Source organism: Pelophylax lessonae (assembly GCF_965119305.1).
Source record: "Pelophylax lessonae genome assembly, chromosome: 11".
NCBI classification, from domain to species: Eukaryota; Metazoa; Chordata; class Amphibia; order Anura; family Ranidae; genus Pelophylax; species Pelophylax lessonae.
This window is the reverse complement of record NC_138778.1, coordinates 176,957,547-176,977,149: the sequence shown is the minus strand read 5'-3', so window position 1 is coordinate 176,977,149 and position 19,603 is coordinate 176,957,547. Positions and strand designations below refer to the sequence as shown.

Here is a 19,603-nt window from a genome sequence, read left to right as displayed (position 1 = left end):
AGTCGCAACAGAGCCCCTCAGTGTTACCTGCCTTTTTGGACCCCACAGAGAGAGAGACAGACCCCAAGGCTCATCCCTGATGCACAGAAGTTTTCATCAGCTTGCTCAGTGCTTGTCTTGTTACAGACAGGAAGTCTTCGGTCCTATTTCCTGGGTAAAAGAGGTGGCTCCGCCCCTTAACACGCCTGCCGGCTCCTCCCCCTGGCTCCATGAGGTGTTTGAGTCACCTCAAACATGGCCGCCCCCATGCTGGAGACACGAGGCTACACCAAAATGGCGGCCTCGTGCGATCTACCAGACAATGGCGGCGGCCTGCACAGAATAGCGGCATGTCTGCAGAAGGATCTCGGCCTCACAACCCTTCACCCTCATGGTGGTCAGCGTGGTCGGAGGTACCGGACCCTAGCGGGCCGTATGCGGTCCGTGGCCGTCGGGAGGCATCTGCTTAGCTAAAGGAATGATCTGGAATGCAGTATACATGTATAGACATCGCCCTGTGGCTACTGACAGGTAGGATAACTTATACTATCACAGTAAAGTTCTAGTACTGCCACTGACTACAATCATTTTCACATTTTTACAATTAGATTGTCAGCTCCCAAACCAAGCCTCCTGGCTTCTTGTACACAAAAATCACACTCAATTAGGGGGATCTGTGACATGTTGTAGGATAGAGGGGAACCCATCCTTACCATTACAGAGAGGGGCCCGCGTTCACCACAAGACCCCTCATGGGGGAAAGGGGGAACATACTACTCACCATACCGGAACCAGGCGGGCGCCAACTCCTGACAGTACCCCTCTCCACCGAGGTAGGAGGGCTGTCGACCAATACGGGCGCCGTGACTCATGGTCTTTGGCGTTTCAGCGAGACGTTTAACTCGCAGGGTCAGTCCCCGTCCAGTGGGACTATGTCGCGGCCGACCCAGCGCGGAGCTATGGCCTGCACGCGCTCGTAGGCTGAACTGGGGTGACCACTGGATCTCAACATCCCGCCCGTCGCCCAGTTCAGCTTTCTTGCTTGAAGATCTCACAGGAACACTGGAGAAAAAAAACTGTCTTAAAAAATTCTTTTCTAAGAAAAAAATCCTGCCAGGACCGAAGATCCCAGCAAGGTATCTAGGTCCTTACTCCTGACTAGACAGAAAAAAACTGATTTGCTGAGGCAGAGAGAGAGAGGATAAACCCTCTGGGACTGCCCCTAGGGTGTGGCCAGAGCATTTTTCATTTCCTGTCTAGTCCTACTCCTGTGGAGGCAACATAACCCGAAGGTGCTGTATCACCGAGGACTACGTCTGTCAATGAGCGATAGAGAAAAACCATTTATCATTTTCCTTTCACTTCACAATTATGTGCCACTTTGTGTTGATCTATCACATAAAATTCCAATAAAATACGATTACCTTTTAGGTTGTAACATGACAAAATTTGGAAAATTTCAAGGGGTATGAACACTTTTTCGAAGCACTGTATGTGTGCACAAATGCATGAACTATGGTGTGAACGAGTTTTCAAGCCTATTAAAAGATCTCTATGCCAAAAAAACAAAAAAAACAAACAATAAGCAGTCCTATGCAATATTCTGAGCTTCGTTGAGTGAAAGCTGGTGGTTTATTTTAAATAAATCTTTTCAAAAGTAGTCTAGAAAAAATGACTACAAACCTAAATGTCTTCCTAATTTTTCTCCCACTTTTAGTTGTCTGTAAATTGTATGTCAACAGAGGCATCATTTAAAACAATTAGCACTGGGACATTATCGCACTTATCAAGTGATAATTTTAAACTGACCATACCCAGATCGGTTCCTGATGACATTTATGAGGAGTAGAACTATAGATTAGTATGGGATACTATAGATAGACTTAACAATGGGATGGGACAAAAATTGTTAAAGGTACCACGTCCCAAAATATTGAAGACATAGAGAACGGACAGAGGGCAAGGGGACTTTTACGGGGGTACCGTCATTGGACCAATAATTATAGGTGAAACAATATATAAAAAATCAAGAAACTCTTTATTAACATATTACAAAATTAAAAGATTATTCTCACGTTGATTGCAAGAGATAATCAAACATACAGTAGAAACAATCGGCAATTAGAGGATAGCATGAGTGGCATGATAGTATTGCAATGCAGGGACAATTGTTGGAACAAGACCTAGCTGACTGATATCGCTGGGACAGAATCAGCCAGGAAAGGTAGCAGCAAAAGTACCCGAAATGCCCAACATGTTTCGCGGGAAACTGCTTCTTCAGGGGCAGCTGGATTAATACACAATCATCAATACTAATAAATATAAATCTATATATCTTTATTCTTCTTTCTTTATTTATATTTATTAGTATTGATGATTGTGTATTTATCCAGCTGCCCCTGAAGAAGCAGTTTCCCCGCGAAACATGTCGGGCATTTCGGGTACTTTTGCTGCTACCTTTCCTGGCTGATTCTGTCCCAGCGATATCAGTCAGCTTGTTCCAACAATTGTCCCTGCATTGCAATACTATCATGCCACTCATGCTATGCTCTAATTGCCGATTGTTTCTACTGTATGTTTGATTATCTCTTGCAATCAACGTGAGAATAATCCTTTAATTTTGTAATATGTTAATAAAGAGTTTCTTGATTTTTTATATATTGTTTCACCTATAATTATTGGTCCAATGACGGTACCTCCGTAAAAATCCCCTTGCCCTCTGTCCATTCTCTAGGAGGAGAACTATAGTAATCTGGATGCTGACTGGTGCTGGAATCCAGCAGTGGTCTCCATAGGGCTTATTATACTAAGTAGAATATGTGGTGCTAAAAGACAAAATTGGGACACCCCATATCTCCTCCGGCAGTCCCAACCAGAGAAGGTTTTTTTTTTTGTTCAGCTCATGACTTGCTGCATTTTGTGCACATCAAAGCTTTAATGTACAGAATATTACCTCTGTCTACCTGATGAAGCCGATTGTGAAACACGTCAAACCATAATAACCCTACTCCGTGCATTGGAGAAGTCTCATGGAGCAACTACTGTAGCACAGCGTCCATATGTAACAGGACTATCATGCCCATCATTTAACCTATTGTTAAGATACACAGTAAAAGATGTCTATACAGTAAAAGGTGTTCCCTCAGAGGTTCATCTGAATTATCTAATATAGCATATTTGTCATAAGCATCTACATGTATGTAAAGTATGATTTTATCTTTAATTTATTGAATAAAAAGTATTTTTGTAATCTGCTTAATGTTTTTTAGTACCTATAAAGTCCCATTTATTTGACTATTTGTGATTCCTGCTGAATCAGCTGAAATCTGTTCCATTGGTGGCTCTGTTGGCACCACCTGGCTGGACAAAAGTCAATTTTGCGATTGACTGTCAGAGGAGCTAGGTGGAAAATTCTTGACCAAGCAGTGCCTGTATCTAATCACCGTGGGTGCTGGCTGTCCGAATACAACAGCCGGCAATGCAAATTAATCCTTCCACACGGTTTAGGAAAAATTCAGTAATTTCTCTGATTCACGCATACGGCTGACTTTAGTGTAAAGCGGATGCATCTAAACCCATGCAATACAAACATGGAGGATTTAGTGAAATTGCAAAAGTTTTCTATTTTGCTAGAACACAAGACTTACCCAATGTGATTGGTCCGTAAGGAGATCTCTAGCTCTCTTAGAACCTGTGTGGATTCTTGGACTCTTCTCTTGAACTAAAAGTAAGACATTCACATAGGTTAGGTAATAGATCTTCCTCTTTTCATTGGGGCTCGTTCACATAGGAGGTTGAGGGGTGGTACAACACAATAGTTGGGAGGCGCCTTTACTACCCCCCAACTACTATCCTCTTTAGCTGCAGGGGCCGGGGCTGCAGCCTTCAAAGCACAGTGCGAATCACACTCCCGGACGCTTTTGGAATGCGTAACACCTACCAAATGCAACTCAATAAAAGGGAGTAGAGCTGCACTACCAGTGCCCTGCAACCATGTACAATGGGTTAAGGCAGTGGTCCTCAACCCTGGCCTACAGGGCCCACTAACAGGCCAGGTTTGCAAGATAACTGAAATACATCCCAGGTGATATAATTTGCTGGTCAGTGATTGCAGTATTCTAGTCTGCATCTCCCCAAGGTAATACTTAAAATCTGGCCTGCTAGTGGGCCCTGAGGACCGGAGTTGAGGACCACTGGGTTAAGGAATCCAGGGGTGGTGGTGAGAAGGCGCAGATCACTAAAGAGAGCACAGCACGAGTGAACGAGCCCTTTAATATATTACAGGGTCACTTGACCAGAACTGGCATTTTAGAGTTTGATAGTAGATGCTGGAGAGCTAAACCAGATTCAATTATATTTCTAAGGCTTTATTCATATGGATTCCAGTTTCTAAAAGAGCAGTGTGAACAGCAAGCTTTTGCAACCCTCAACTCCAGTTCAAGGATGGTAAATGTAGATCTAAATGGCTGCCACTTTGAACAAGCTGTCAGCAGGCTTTTGTCAAGTTTCAAATGGTGCAATTCTTTTATTGGTGCTCCTAATACAAACAGTATATTTAATGACATTTTCCAAAGGTTTACTGACTGATGGTACAACTTTCCTTCAGAAGCTGCCATTAATCCCTTCAACCCTTCAATAGGATCCATGTACATTTACCTCCTAAGGACTTTTAAGTATAATATTGGATCCAGCTCCACTATCCATACCCCCGGGATTCTTTTACAGACTGGTTGTCGTCCACCTAGTGTCTAGCTCGAAGGGTACATAATTGTTGAAAGGTATATTCGGTATGGTTACAGTTTTCAATTTTACATTTTTATTTAGCCAAGATAAGGGGAATTCAGATACCTGAAAAGTATTAGCTAGATTTGCTCTTTGGTGCACTCGCTATTGTCTTAGTTCTCTGTTTAAATAAGTAACCTATACAAAGGGTCACCAAGACAAATACTGTGCAGATCTGTGCTCGGAATTCAGTCTTTTCACTTTCCTGAACATCATTTGCACATGATTGTAGACATTGCTTTAGACATTCCTCTGTTGTAGCTTACCTTCCGGCTGATTCCACCCGTGTCCACATAGCTTCTCAGTTTATGGATGTAGGTGGCTGGTGGGCTCTTCACCTGGAACCTTTCCTGATAAAACAGATCTGCATTAAGACATGCACAGGTGGTAACCAGGGCCGGCTTAATAGCATCATGGGCCCCTGGGCAAAGTAATGCACTTGGGCCCCTACCAGCCTGCCCCAATTTACGCACCTACTCTCAAGAATAAAGTATAAATAGTTGATAGAATTAAACATATATTTTAGTACAATCAATAAAATTGATTTTAAACAACAAGAAAATATGCCATACATCAAAGACTAATCAACACAAAGAGCACAGTACAGGGGGGGAGACAGAAAGGGGAAGGGGGGATTAGGAGGGCAAGATACTGGGATTAGGAGGGCAGGTTCTGAGATGCTGCCCGGGACACAGACATCCTGGGAAAAGCTTAGTAAAAAGTGTGACTATCCCAGCAAATCCGGGACAGTTGGCAAGTATGAGGTAATGCAAGATTATAATTGGGCTCCCATGCCCCTGGGCAGTTCCCAAGGGTGCCCATGCATTAAGACATCCCACAGATCCAGAGCAGTTGGCAAGTATGAGGTAATGCAAGATTATCATGGGGCCCCTGGGCAGTGCCCAAGGGTGCCCATGCAATAAGACAGCCCTTTGAAGCTGGATTGAACTGAACAAACTTGTATCTTTATTTAACCAAACTGTGTTTCTATAAAGACCATGAAAACAACATAATGGAGCATGTCTACACAGATGTCCCACTTACCTGATCACACACCAGCTCCCATTTCTTGTCTTGGTCATACTGCCGGAGAACGTTGATCTTATCTGGAGGGAGATTCATAGCTTCCTGAAAAGAGATAACAGCGTCATAGACAGAACCATTGCATAGAACCTCTTCAGCTAGCTACATCCATGAGAAGGAAATTGAAAAATGTGTGCAATCCAACCACAGAACAACTGTTACATCGGCATGCTTGTATCTTCCTTGAGTCCATGATAATGTAATAGAGTAGAACCAGAAGACACCTTAGGATTTGGCCTCATATCACAAGCTCAGTTGATAAAATCCACAATATCCCACAATCAACAGGGGGTGCCAAATGTATACCTGTCATCGCCAGGACCAATGCCTGGAAAACCTGCTACATTTAGGTACTCGTCTGGGATTTTTCCATTGGTTACTGGGCCAGTTGCCCCTGGCAACGGCAGAGGAAAAAGTCGGAAAAGTCAATTTTTGTGCCCAGAACTGTTGTTCAAGTACCAAGCCAAGTGTGAGGCCGGATCTGCGGGAGGCAGGGAGAGTGGGATGAAGATAGAAGTGCACATGGAAGGTTGCTCATGGCAACGCAAGTGTTCAAGCAAAGTCTGCAAAATGATGAGGACCTTTGATATTGACTATGATATGTACTCTGCTGTCAGATATTGGGTCTCGGCGGGGACGGAGAAGATGGCGTCAGGGGTCCCGGTGGGGACGGAGAAGAGGACGCCGGTGGTCCCGGTGGGGACGGTGAAGATGGCGGCCGGGGGCACGGGAAGAGAGGTGCCAGGGGCCGGGTGAGTGTGCATGCTATATGGACTGATGTTGACCATGCGACCGACAGCGGGACATTTATTCTATATAGTGGGTGGATCGCAGTCGGCCATTCCGGGAGAGGCAGTGGGGCTAACCTCAGAGACAGTACCGAAGATGTAAATTGCACATGTATGGCTAGGAAGAGAACTATCGACCGTGCGACCAACAGCGGGATATTACTCTTGCCAAGCAAGAAGGGACAGTTGGCTTCAGTGGAGAAAGGCGCAGTTGTGGCCCTGGTGCAATTGAGGAGCGGATGCATGTCTGGCAAGTGACATGGTCCACTTAGTTGCAACTTCCCTCTGGGCTAGAGTGAAAGAGCATGGCAGGGGAAGAGTTACAGTACCGCGTGGGAAAGCTCGCTTCATGCAGGCCTGCCTAGCAGGAGGAGTCATTGCCCAACATGGGAAAAGGGTGGAGACAGCAGGAACATCCAGCCAATCAGGAGTGACCAAGGAAGTCCTATTAATACCCCCTCCTTTGGGTGTGGTTGTGAGGGAGACACGTGTAGGAGAGAGAAACATGGCGTTTATGGGAGAGCAAAAGAGTGTGACCGCTGTTGCTGCCGTTATCTGCGAAGACTCTGCTAGGCAGACACCGGAGCAGATCCTCCAGCCCAATCCATCCCTAGTATGGGACACAGGCATCCGGATTGTGCCTGAAGGCGGGCTCGCGCTGTGCATGGGAAGAGGCCGAGAGTACCTAGGAGTGGTATTTCCTCAATGTGCTGCTGTTACATTGAATGTGCAGGCGTGGGTCCATTGTGGGCAGTGTGGCTATCTCCTGCTCCGGGCAGAGAGGAGTGAGGGCCGGCCCAATAAGTTGTATGTCACTTGGGAGTCAGGCCTCACTCAGGAGGTGACCGGGACAGAATCCAAGTTCCTCCGCGGAGGCGGAAGGGGCATGTTGCGTTTGATGATGCAACTGGAGGCCATGCCAGCAGCCAGTGGGCCTTCAGTGTTTTTGAGGGGGACTCGGTCGCAGAGCCTACTTGTTTCCCTTTTCCCCCTTTTCCAGGTTTGTGGGATACTCCTGAGTTTTTGCCCACAGTTTTTGATAGGAGGCGGCTGCCTCAGAGTCATGGGGACATGACTCAGTTTGGTGTGGGGTGGATGTAACACCCTACAAGTAGGTGCTAGTATAGTGTGCCCTGGCAGCATAACGTTCTTCACGGCTTCCTCAGACCCTTTCACGTCTGTCACATGTGCTCAGGGTGAACCTGCTCTCATCTATGAAAAGCAGAGGGTGCCAGTGGCAGACCTTCCAATTCTGGTGTCCAATGCCAATCAAGCTTCACGGTGCTGGGCAATAAGCACAGGGCCCACTAGAGGACATCGGGCCCTCAGGCCACCTTCATGAAGTCTGTTTTAATTGTTTGGCCAGAGGCATTCACACCAGTGGCCTGCTGGAGGTCATTTTGTAGGGCTCTGGCAGTGCTCATCCTGTTCCCCCTTACACAAAGAAGCATATACCGGTCCTGCTGATGAGTTAAGGACCTTCTATTGCCCTGTCCAGCTCTCCTAGTGTAGCTGCCTGCCTCCTGGAATCTCCTCCATGCTCTTGAGACTGTGCTGGGAGACACAGCAAACCTTCTGGCAATGGTATGTATTAATGTGCCATCCTGGAGGAATTTGACTGCTTGTGCAACCATTAAAGGGTCCAGATATCGCCTAATGATTCCAGTAGTGACACTGACCGGGTCAGTCTGACCCTAGCCAAATGCAAAACTAGTGAAAAAGAGTAAAAAAAGACGAGTAGGGAATAAAATGCTATTTGCCTCTACCTGTAAATCATTCTTGTTTTAGAGGTTGTCTCATTGTTGCCCATCTAGTGCACCTGATGTTAATTTCATTAACACCAAAGCAGCTATAACTGATTAACCAGTCCGTCTGCAACTTAACTGACTAGATCAATATCCCTGGAGTTTAATTGACTCTGCTATACTCTGATTAAAAACTGTTCCTTTAATTTTTTTGGGCAGTGTATAAAAAGACTTCAGGCCCCGTTTACTTTGGCCAGATGACGTCACATATATGCATATATTTTACATGGTGACACGTTACTAAACTTCAAATGTGTGGCCAGCGTTACCATTTTATATTGGCTATGTTGATTGTCAGCCAATCATAAAACACCGAGTCCTGAATGTGTTTGGAGAGATGACCAAGGTGCAGCTTGGCAAGGCTTCTCTTCACCATGTTTGCCCTGATCTATCTATAAAGCACTGTGTTAGCTATTTGGTATTAACATTGAGCTTAGCTCCCCTGCAGGTGTCAGTTGCTTCTTCCCCTCCCTGTGGGTTTCCGTTCCAAGTCTCATCTTCCTGTAGCTGTTAGCAAGCGAGACTGGGGGAGGGGAACGCCTAGGCAGGGAGATGTAGAGAGGTGACCAGATTGGGAAGCCTCATCTCTCGAATGGTTTTGTGACTCCTCTATTTAAAAAGTCAGAAACCCCAAAATATTATTTTTTTGTTTATATAAATAGCAATCATTTCTTGTATATCTATAGAGCAGGAGACCATATGAAGAACATTCATCATTCGTTATGATCAACATTTTGGTGAGTCACAGGCCACCATACCCAACGTGACATACAAGGGTGGCACACAGCCCTCTGGGTCAGCCATATAAGCCTGGGTTCACACTTGTGCGATGCGGGAACAGCGCGATTCCAGTCCAGAGTTCCCGCATCGCATCTCACTCGCAGGCAGTTCACACTGCTCTCTGCGAACCGCTGAGGGTGTCAATGTAAAGATAATGACACCCCCAGATTGGTTCGCAGATCGCAGTGCGCACTTGGAAATAGTACAGGAATCGGATCGCATGGGCAGTGGTGTATTTTGATTTTGTGCTGCCCTAGGCAAGACCAAAATTGGGCGCTCCCCTCCTATGTAAATTTGCCTCACCCCTTTATGTTTAATGGATGTGACTCCTTCCAAAATTGAAGGACTACGAGTCCCAGCATGAACCCCTGAGATCTCATGAGAGTGGGGGTGAGAGGGAGGATGAGAGAGGGGGGGGGGAGGGGGTGAGCGAGAGAAAGGAGGGAGAGCGAGAGAGAAAGGGTGGTAAGAGAATGAGAGGGGGGTAAGAGGGGGTGGGAGAGAGAGGGGGTGGGAGAGAGAGGGGGTGGGAGAGAAGAGAGGAGGGGTGAGAAAAAGAGAGGGGGGTGAGAGAGAGAGGAGGGGGTTAGAGAGGAAGGTGAGAGAAAGAGGGGGGTGAGAGAGGGGAAGGTGAGAGAGGGGGGTGGGAGAGAGGGGGGTGAGAGAGGGGAAGGTGTGAGAGAGAGGAGGGGGTTAGAGAGGAAGGTGAGAGAAAGAGGGGGGTGAGAGAGAGAGGGGGGTGAGAGAGAGAGGGGGGGTGAGAGAGAGGAAGGTGAGAGAGGGGGGTGGGAGAGAGGGGGGTGAGAGAGAGAGGGGGGGGTGAGAGAGAGGAAGGTGAGAGGGGGTGAGAGAAAGGAGGTGAGAGAGAGAGGGGGTGAGAGAGAGGGGGGTGAGAGAAAGGAGGTGAGAGAGAGAGGGGTGAGAGAGAGGAAGGTGAGAGAGGGGGGGTGGGAGAGAGGGGGGTGAGAGAGAGAGGGCGGGTGAGAGAGAGGAAGATGAGAGAGGGGGGTGGGAGAGAGGGGGGTGAGAGAGAGAGGGCGGGTGAGAGAGAGGAAGGTGAGAGAGGGGGTGGGAGAGAGGGGGGTGAGAGAAAGGAGGTGGGAGAGAGAGGGGGTGAGAGAGAGGAAGGTGAGAGGGAGTGAGAGAGAGGGGGTGGGTGAGGGAGGGCTGAAAGAGAGAGGGAGGTGGGAGACCCCCTAGCCCTGCCTGCAGTCCCTCCTGTGCCCCCCTGTCTGTGGGTAGGTGTGTGTAATGCAAATACCTCTCGCTCATTCTCCTCCTCTGGGCCCTTGGTCAGCCTGTCTTCCTGCTGATGTCACAGTGCTGACTCTGGGAGGCGCCGGGAATGCTGCGCCCGCTGCTTCTCAGGGTGGCGGTGAAGGTCTTCTCCTTCCTGGGCTCTCGGTTCTAGCCAGATTCTAGGCCGCCCACTCGCTGTGTGAAGACGCTATTGCTCAGTAGCAGTGGCGTGAAGTGAAGTTTAGCTCCACTGCCCTGCACCCTGCTGCCACTGGACCGGCAAGACTCTCTATGACAAGGGGCTCAACTTGGTAGCTGCTTTGGACCCCATAAGCAGTTAAATCCTCCTCTGCATTAAACAATGGGCAGGGCCAGCGAGTCTCGTCCGCAACATCACTGGTTGCTAGACGCCAGGTGGCTCTAGCAACCAGTGGCCAGCAGAGTCTCAGGTGGAGGCTGGGAAAGCTTTTTTGCCGCCCCCCTGCAAAGTGCCGCTCTAGGCCTGGACCTTGTCAGCCTAGGCCAGTATACAGCACTGAAGATGAGTGTGAACACCCATATGATCCAATTCCAGCATGGACCAAAAAAAGGGTCCTGTACCATTTTGGCCCGAATGCGATGCAAATTCAACCATACAAACTGTGGCTGAATTTGCATCGCACAGACATCGCATGTGATCTGCACAGCAATGCGGTGCGAATCACATGCCATGTCTGTGATTGCAACAGTGTGAACCCAGGCTAAAGGTTTAGGCAAACTACTGGACACTGGCGGAAGTTTTTCAAAAGGAGTGCTAAATAAAAGGTTCTTTATTTTATTCTCATAACTCCAAGCGTTGTAACAAGAAACTTTGCTACTAAAATCCATTTACCCCTAGCTCCAAATTGTCCTGACTTTGAGGGACTGTCCCTGATTTGGAGCAAAGTCCCTTTGCCCCTCTTTCCTCCTCATTTTGGTCTGGTCTATATACGTAGCTGTATATAAAATGCATTCTTTATCTTTCAAAAAGTGTTTCCCAGTGCTAAATCTTTCTTCCATTTTCTAACTTGCTGCATTTGTAAATTTCAAAAGCCAATATCAAGGAATAGTATTGGTAAAAAAAAAAAAACAGTTGTGGGTTTAACCAATCATTTTTTTTATAGAATTCTCCTTTAAGGGGGTGTGGCAAGGGGTGTGTCCTATGCCTACATCCTTTTTCTAATAGGAGTCCCTCGTTTCCATCTCAAAGTTGGGAGTTATGCTTTACCTCCAGCTACATTCAGCTACTCAGTATCCCGCTGTGGCTCTCAGATACATTGTTGAACCCATTGTACCATTAATTTCCTTCCTATCTCTGCCCGCTGTATAATGATAATTTTATCACACCGAACGTTTATTCCATAACACATACATACACAAAATAGAAGCAATTTTATATGAAACATTCCATATGCTAAAATATACACCAATCAAGGATCTGTACCCATGCCAACAATAACCTGTTAATGGATGGACACTTTTGCTAAATGAAAAAAAGCCCTTAAAAACTCACAATAGTAAAATCAGTCTGTATATGCAGTAAAGCAGGCTTGTTCTACTCGCTGTGGAACCTAGGGGGTAATCCTGTGTATTGTCTAAAAGGCTGTATGATCCTGTCTTCTCTAAACCTCCCCTTCTTCCACTGTCCCCAATCCATCTCCTGATAGAACAGAGCCTTAGGGGCACTCTGCACATGCTCAGTTTGGTGTGTAATGCTAGAGTTTTTTTTTCCTTGAAAGAGTGCACACGATTAGCAGAAGGCCAATCAGCACTGTCCAGACAAAGGATCAGGTGTCCAGCAGCCAGTGCTGTATTTTGGCCTAGGCCAACAAGGCCCAGGCCTAGGGTGGCACTTTGCCCCCTCCACCTGAGACTTTATTGGCCACTGGTTGCTAGAGCCGCCTCTCTTACCCCCCCCTCTCTCCCTCACACCCCTCCTGTCTCTCTCCCTCTCCCTCACCTCCCTCTCTCACCCCCTCTCTCTCTCATCCCCCCCCTCTCTATCATCCCCTCCCTCTCTCCCTGTCTCTAATCCCCCTCTTTCTCTCATCCCTCCTCTCTCACCCCCCTCTCTCGCTCTCTCATCTCTCCCTATCTCTATCACACCCCCTCTCTCTAACATCCCCTCTCTCTCACTCTTTGACCCCCCCTCTTTCTCACCCCGCCTCTCTCATCCCCCCTCTCTATCTCTCCCTCACCCCCTCTCATCCCCCCCTCTTGTGAGATCTCAGGGGTTCATGCTGGGACTTGTAGTCCTTCAATTTTGGAAGGAGTCACATCCGTTAAAAAAGGAGTGGGGCAAATTTACAAAGGAGGTGGGGGGGGGGGGGGCGCCCAATTTTAGTTTTGCCTAGGGCAGCACAAAACCAAAATACACCACTGCCTGCAGCCTCATAGGACAATCAGAGGAGAATGAAAACTTCTACACGCTTTAACCAGACACTGATAGAAGTCACAAGACTGCTATATACTGCTGATGAGAAACGGTATTTAGAAGTTTATATTTTCTAAAACTATTGCATTTCCATGTTCATATGTACTGTGGGAGAGCAGATATAATGAAGGCAGGGTCCTGGGTTTAGTAACACTTTAATTGATGTGAATACACTAAACTGGGACCCGGCTGCTAGAGGTATCTCCAGCCTACATATCAACATTGCTCTTCTCTTTCTGATTTCCTGAATGCCTATGTAGTTTACATGGTCCTGTTTGCCGGTTTTTACTTCCCTGTGTATGATCTCATCGTGTCTCACTGACCGTCACACTGCAGGAAGAAAGTGTTGCCCAATGTGCCAGTTTCCCCACCATGGACATTCCTTCCTTCCATCCATCTTGTGACCAGCATATATCATACCTATATATATATTGTGTGTTTTGTTTATACACTATGTTACCAAAAGTATTGGGACACCTGCCTTTACATGCACATGAACTTTAATGGTATCCCAGTCTTAGTCCGTAGGGTTCAATATTGAGTTGGCCCACCGTTTGCAGCTATAACAGCTTCAGCTCTTCTGGGAAGGCTGTCCACAAGGTTTAGGAGTGTGTCTATGGGAATGTATGACCATTCTTCTAGAAGCACATTTGTGAGGTTGGGCACTGATGTTGGACGGGAAGGCCTGGCTCGCAGTCTCCGCTCTAATTCACCCAAAAGGTGTTCTGTCAGGACTCTGTGCAGGCCAGTCAAGTTCCTCCACCCCAAACTCACTCATCCATGTCTTTATGGACCTTGCTTTGTGCACTGGACCAAATCATTTGGTGGAGGAGGGATTATGGTGTGGGGTTGTTTTTCAGGGATTGGGCTTGGCCACTTAGTTCCAGTGAAGGGAACTCTTAAGGTGTCAGCATACCAAGACATTTTGGGCAATTCTATGCTCCCAACTATGTGGGAACAGTTTGGGGATGGCCCCTTCCTGCTCCATCGTGACTGCACACCAGTGCACAAAACAAGGTCTCTAAAGACATAGATGAGTGAGTTTGAGGTGGAGGAACTTGACTGGCCTGCACAGAGTCCTGACCTCAATCTAATAGGGCGGCACAGTGGTGTAGTGGTTAGCAGTAAGAGGGTCGCTGGTTCAAATCCCAACTATGACACTACTTGCCTGGAGTTTAAATCTGTAAAGAAAAGCGCACGCAACCTCGGGCAATAACGCTTTAATAAAGGACAATAAAACAGTACATTGGAATTGCACTCACACTTTTCCTTTAAGACAATCGCTTTACAGCATTCCAACAGGAGCTACTCGCTCCTCCCGTCCCTCCAGATGGTGACTCTGCGGTCTCCTCATCCGCGGCTGCCGCCGCTGTTTCCCCGCTCTCCTTCACTTCCTGTGTTGCCTGGTCACCGGATGCCGGTTCTAGTGCGCCTGCACACTATACCAACGTGATCTACAGCGCCTCAGGAGAGCCTCAGCCAAAGCCGGAGCCACAAGTTGTACGGAGCTGCGAGGTGGGGGATTCAAGACACGGGTGCACTGCCTCTGCTGTTACTATGGACAACGCGTTTCGGAGGCTGAGCCTCCTTCCTCAGGTCCCACCTTGCTTCCTGCTAACGCCCTTCCCTATAGGGAAGGGCGTTAGCAGGAAGCAAGGTGGGACCTGAGGAAGGAGGCTCAGCCTCCGAAACGCGTTGTCCATAGTAACAGCAGAGGCAGTGCACCCGTGTCTTGAATCCCCCACCTCGCAGCTCCGTACAACTTGTGGCTCCGGCTTTGGCTGAGGCTCTCCTGAGGCGCTGTAGATCACGTTGGTATAGTGTGCAGGCGCACTAGAACCGGCATCCGGTGACCAGGCAACACAGGAAGTGAAGGAGAGCGGGGAAACAGCGGCGGCAGCCGCGGATGAGGAGACCGCAGAGTCACCATCTGGAGGGACGGGAGGAGCGAGTAGCTCCTGTTGGAATGCTGTAAAGCGATTGTCTTAAAGGAAAAGTGTGAGTGCAATTCCAATGTACTGTTTTATTGTCCTTTATTAAAGCGTTATTGCCCGAGGTTGCGTGCGCTTTTCTTTACAGATTTGAATTGTTTTGATCCGCCCCCCCCCCCCCAGTGGAGTGAGAGAGGAGCAGCAGCAACCAGGACATTTCGCCCAAAAAAACATACAAACAAAGGAGGTGAATACATGGACAGCGCCATGGGCTGGTGAAGTACTCCTCTTTGTACTTGTTGCATATCAGCATGTGCAGGATCTGTCCTTCTTGCCTGGAGTTTGCATGTTCTCCCTGTGCCTGCGTGGGTTTCCTCCGGGTTCTCCGGTTTCCTCCCACTGGTAGGTTAATTGGATCCTGTATAAAATTGGCCCTACTACGTATGTATGAATGCGAGTTAGGGACCTTAAGATTGTACGCTCCTTGAGGGACTGATGTGAATGTGTTATGTATATGTAAAGCGCTGCGTAAATTAACAGCGCTATATAAGTACCTGAAATAAATAATAAAAATAAATAGAACACCTTTGGGATTAATAAATAGAGCGAAGACTGCAAGTCAGACGTTCTCGTCCACATCAGTGCCTGACCTCACAAATGCGCTTCTGAAAGAATGGTCAAACATTTCCAGAGACACTCCTAAACCTTGTGGACAGCCTTCCCAGGAGAGTTGAAGCTGTTACAGCTGCAAAGGGTGGGCCAACTCAATATTGAACCCTACAGACTAAGACTGGGATGCCATTATATTTCATGTGCGTGTACAGGCAGGTGTCCCAATACTTTTGGTAATTTTGTGTATATCCGCCTGCAGTTCAGCTTTAAGAATACAGCTTTGTGCAGCCCAGAGTGGTAACCTCATCACAATACGCTCATACGATGCCATTCCCCCCCCGGCACACCAGCTGGGCAGGTACTCATTTGATTAAGTAGAAAATTCCTTTAAAGCCACCAGCTGAGTCCATTGAAGCGCACAAGTCGAGCCTCTCCTATCTACACGCACCCGCCCTACGGAGTCATACAAGAGCTAATAGCAGCAGGTGAATGACAGGCTGAATAATACATGAACTATTTCTGTGTGACCTAACCCTCACCTCCATCTCTGGTGACAGGCCAAGCAATGGATGACCACCTAGCTGGGAATTATCATCTGCAATGCTGAGCCGCAATTCCCTTGTTTGAGAAATTAGCAATTCAGGAAGGAACTCCATAAAATCATTAAAGGAAAAGGGCAGAATTGTGGTAAAACAAGTATTTCTTCTAGTCTTTCCCGGCAATGAAGCAATACCTCCATTATGGAGAAATAGAACTGATCATTGTCCAGGGTTTACTTGCTCCTTCCTTTCATTATAATGCATGGCATACACTGAGCTGGAGATAGTGATTGGTCAAAAAAAGAAAAAGAAAAAGAAGAAACAGTCCAAGTCAACTGATGGGGCCAGTAAACACTGTCAGCCCTAGAAATTATGGTTTACCACTTCAAGACCGCAATACGTATATGTACTACCGTATATTGTCTAATATATATACCTTGTATTAGGACGCCTGCCTTTACACGCACATGAACCTTAACCACTTGCCGACTGCCGCACGACTATTTACGTCGGCAGTCAGCCCCTCACAGGCAGAGTGACGTAGGGATACGTCACTAGCCTGTAAGGGTGTGGGGGTCCAGTGCGCGCCGCCGGAGGCACGCTCCCGCTCCAGCACGCTCCCGCTCCAGCACGGTCACGGACCCCCCCTCGCGATCGTCCGTGACAGCGGGAGAAAGGCAGGCGGCTAGTGTAAACAAAGCCGCCTGTCATTCTCCCCTGTGTAAGAACGATGATCAAACGGTTCTACTATGTAGGACCGTTGATCATTGTTCTTACACACACAGCCACAGCCAATCACAGTTAGAAGCAGGCCCCTAGGACACACTTAACCCCTCCCTCTCCAATACAGTTAACTCCTTCACTGCCAGTGTCATTTTTACAGTAACAGTGTATATATATATATATAGCACTGATTACTGCAGTAATGTCACTGGTAGCCCCAAAAGTGTCAAAAATGTCAGTCAAGGGTCCGATCTGTCCACCCCAATGTCGCAGTCCCGCAAAAAAAATCGCAGATCGCCGCCATTACGCGTTAAAAAAAAAAAACAACAAAAATGACAAAAATCTTTCCCTTTGTTAGTAAACGCAATAACTTTTGCGCAAAGCAATCAAAATAAGCTTTTTGCGATTTTTTTTACCAAACATATGGAACATACCAAACACAAATTGGCTGAAAATGTTAAAAAATTTTGATTTTTACATTTTTTTGGGGGAATTTCATATAAAAATGTGAAAAATATTGTTATTTTTGCAAAATTGAAGCTCTTTTTTTGTTTATAGCGCATGATCAAAAAATCGCACAGGTGATCAAATACCACCAAAAGAAAGCTCTGTTTGTGGGTAAAAAAGGACGCCAAATTTGTTTAGGTACAGCGTCGCACGACCGCGCAATTGTCCGTTAAAGTCACGCAGTGCCGAATCGCAAAATAGGCCCTGGTCAGGAAGGGGGTAAAATCTTCCGGGGCTTAAGTGGTTAATGGCATCCCAGTCTTAGTCCTTAGGGTTCAATATTGAGTTGGCCCACCCTTTGTAGCTACACCAGCATCAACTCCTCTGGGAAAGCTGTCCACAAGGTTTAGGAGTGTGTCTATGGGAATGTTTGACCATTCTTCTAGAAACATATTTGTGAGGTCAGGCACTGATGTGGACAAGAAGGCCTGGCTCGCAGTCTCAAATTCATCCCAAAGGTGTTCTATCGGGTTGAGGTCAGGACTCTGTGCAGGCCAGTCAAGTTCCTCCACTCCAACATCGCTCATCCATGTCTTTGTGGACCTTGCTTTGTGCACTGGTGCGCAATCATGTTGGAGCAGGAGGGGGCCAAGTATTGAGACGCCTGCCTTTACACCCAAACTCACTCATCCATGTCTTTATGGACCTTGTTTTATGCACTGGTCCAAATCATTTGGTGGAGGGGGGATTATGGTGTGGGGTTGTTTTTCAGGGGTTGGGCAAACATGTCTTGGTATGCTGATGCCTTAAGAGTTCCCTTCACTGGAACTAAGGGGCCAAGCCCAACCCCTGAAAAACCACCCCCACACCATAATCCCTCCTCCACCAAATGATTTGGACCAGTGCACACAGCAAGGTCCACAAAGACATGGATGAGCGAGTTTGGGTGTAAAAGGCAGGCGTCCCAATACTTTTATACAATTATACAATATAGTGTATACGTTGCATCTTTGAAGTGGTTTACCAGGGTTATGTTAGAAGCCATCAGCCATAACCCCAGTATTTTTTTTCTTTTAAGCCGCAGCCTGCAGCTGGCTTTTTAATGAAAGCTTTCCATGCGCCACATGAGTTCGCCGATGTTTCTCAGGCTTACCGTTTTTACCGGCACCCCCCAGAAACAATCCAACAGTGTGGCTGGCTGGTCACAGAGGCGATAAAAGACCATATCGTCCTTGATTGCCTCTATGGCCTTTGAGGACCGATGCAACATACTTCCGGTCTAGGGCGGAGGCAAGCAATTTTTTTTGTTTAAAGCAAAAGATCAAATTTTCTTTTCTGATCTTTTGCTTTTAAAGGTAAAATGAGAGATTTTGGGTATTTCTGACCCCATATCTCTCTATAAAGGGGACCTATCATCTTTATTTCTGCTACAAGGGATGTTTACATTTCTTGTAATAGAAAACAAAAGTGCTAACCCCCCCCCCCCCAAAAAAAAACTAAAGAGTGTAAAAAATAAAAAAATAAAAGAAGAAGAAAAAAAAGTTAAAGGGCCCCCATCCCTCTGTGCGCGTGCACAGAAGCAAACACATGCATAAGTCACGCATACATATGTAAACGGTGTTCGCATCACACAAACGTGTGCGATTTTAAAGCATGACATGTTAGTTATCTATTTAATAAGGGTAACATAATCTTTTATATTGTATGACAAAATTGGGGTGTATATATATATATATATATATATATATATATATATTGTAGTTTTTTTTTTTAATTCATTAACCGCTTCTGGACCGGAAGGATTTACCCCCTTAATGACCAGGCCATTTTTTGCGATACGGCACTGCGTTAGTTTAACTGGCAATTTCATGTTTGTGCGACGCTGTACCCAAATAAAATTGATTTCCTTTTTTTCCCACAAATAAGAGCTTTCTTTTGGTGGTATCTGGTCACCTGTGCGATTTAAATTTTTTGCGCTATAAACAAAAAAAGAGCGACAATTCTGAAAAAAAATATATATTTTTCACTTTCTGCTATAGAACATTCCCAATAAAAAAAATTATTTTTTTCATCATTTTAGACCAATTTGTATTCTGCTACAAAAGTGTATATTGATTGGTTTGCGCAAAGGTTATTGCGTCTACAAGCTAGGGGAAAGATTTATGTCATGTTTATTTATTTATTTTTAGTAGTAATGGCGGCGATCAGTGCGACATTGCAGCGGCCAGATCGGACACCTGACACTTTTGACACTTTAGGACAGGGATCCTCAAAGTACGGCCCTCCAGCTGTTGTGGAACTACACATCCCATGAGGCATTGTAAAACTCTGAGATTCACAGACATGACTAGGCATGATGGGAATTGTAGTTCCTGAACAACTGGAGAGCCATAGTTTGAAGACCCCTGCTTTAGGGGGACCAGTGAGATTACTACAGTAATCA

At 46.6% G+C, this 19,603-nt stretch overlaps 1 protein-coding gene across 1 annotated transcript in view; it reads right to left on the bottom strand.

Annotated features, from left to right (window-relative positions):
• FMNL1 (formin like 1) overlaps positions 1 to 19,603 on the bottom strand; it is a 121,290-nt gene that overhangs the window by 79,913 nt on the left and 21,774 nt on the right. The window contains exons 2-4 of the mRNA XM_082271785.1: positions 5,806 to 5,889; positions 5,028 to 5,111; positions 3,627 to 3,700 (exon numbers count right to left, since the gene is read on the bottom strand). Of these exons, the coding sequence (XP_082127911.1) occupies positions 3,627 to 3,700; positions 5,028 to 5,111; positions 5,806 to 5,889 (242 nt within the window). The remainder of the gene's footprint in view (positions 1 to 3,626; positions 3,701 to 5,027; positions 5,112 to 5,805; positions 5,890 to 19,603) is intronic.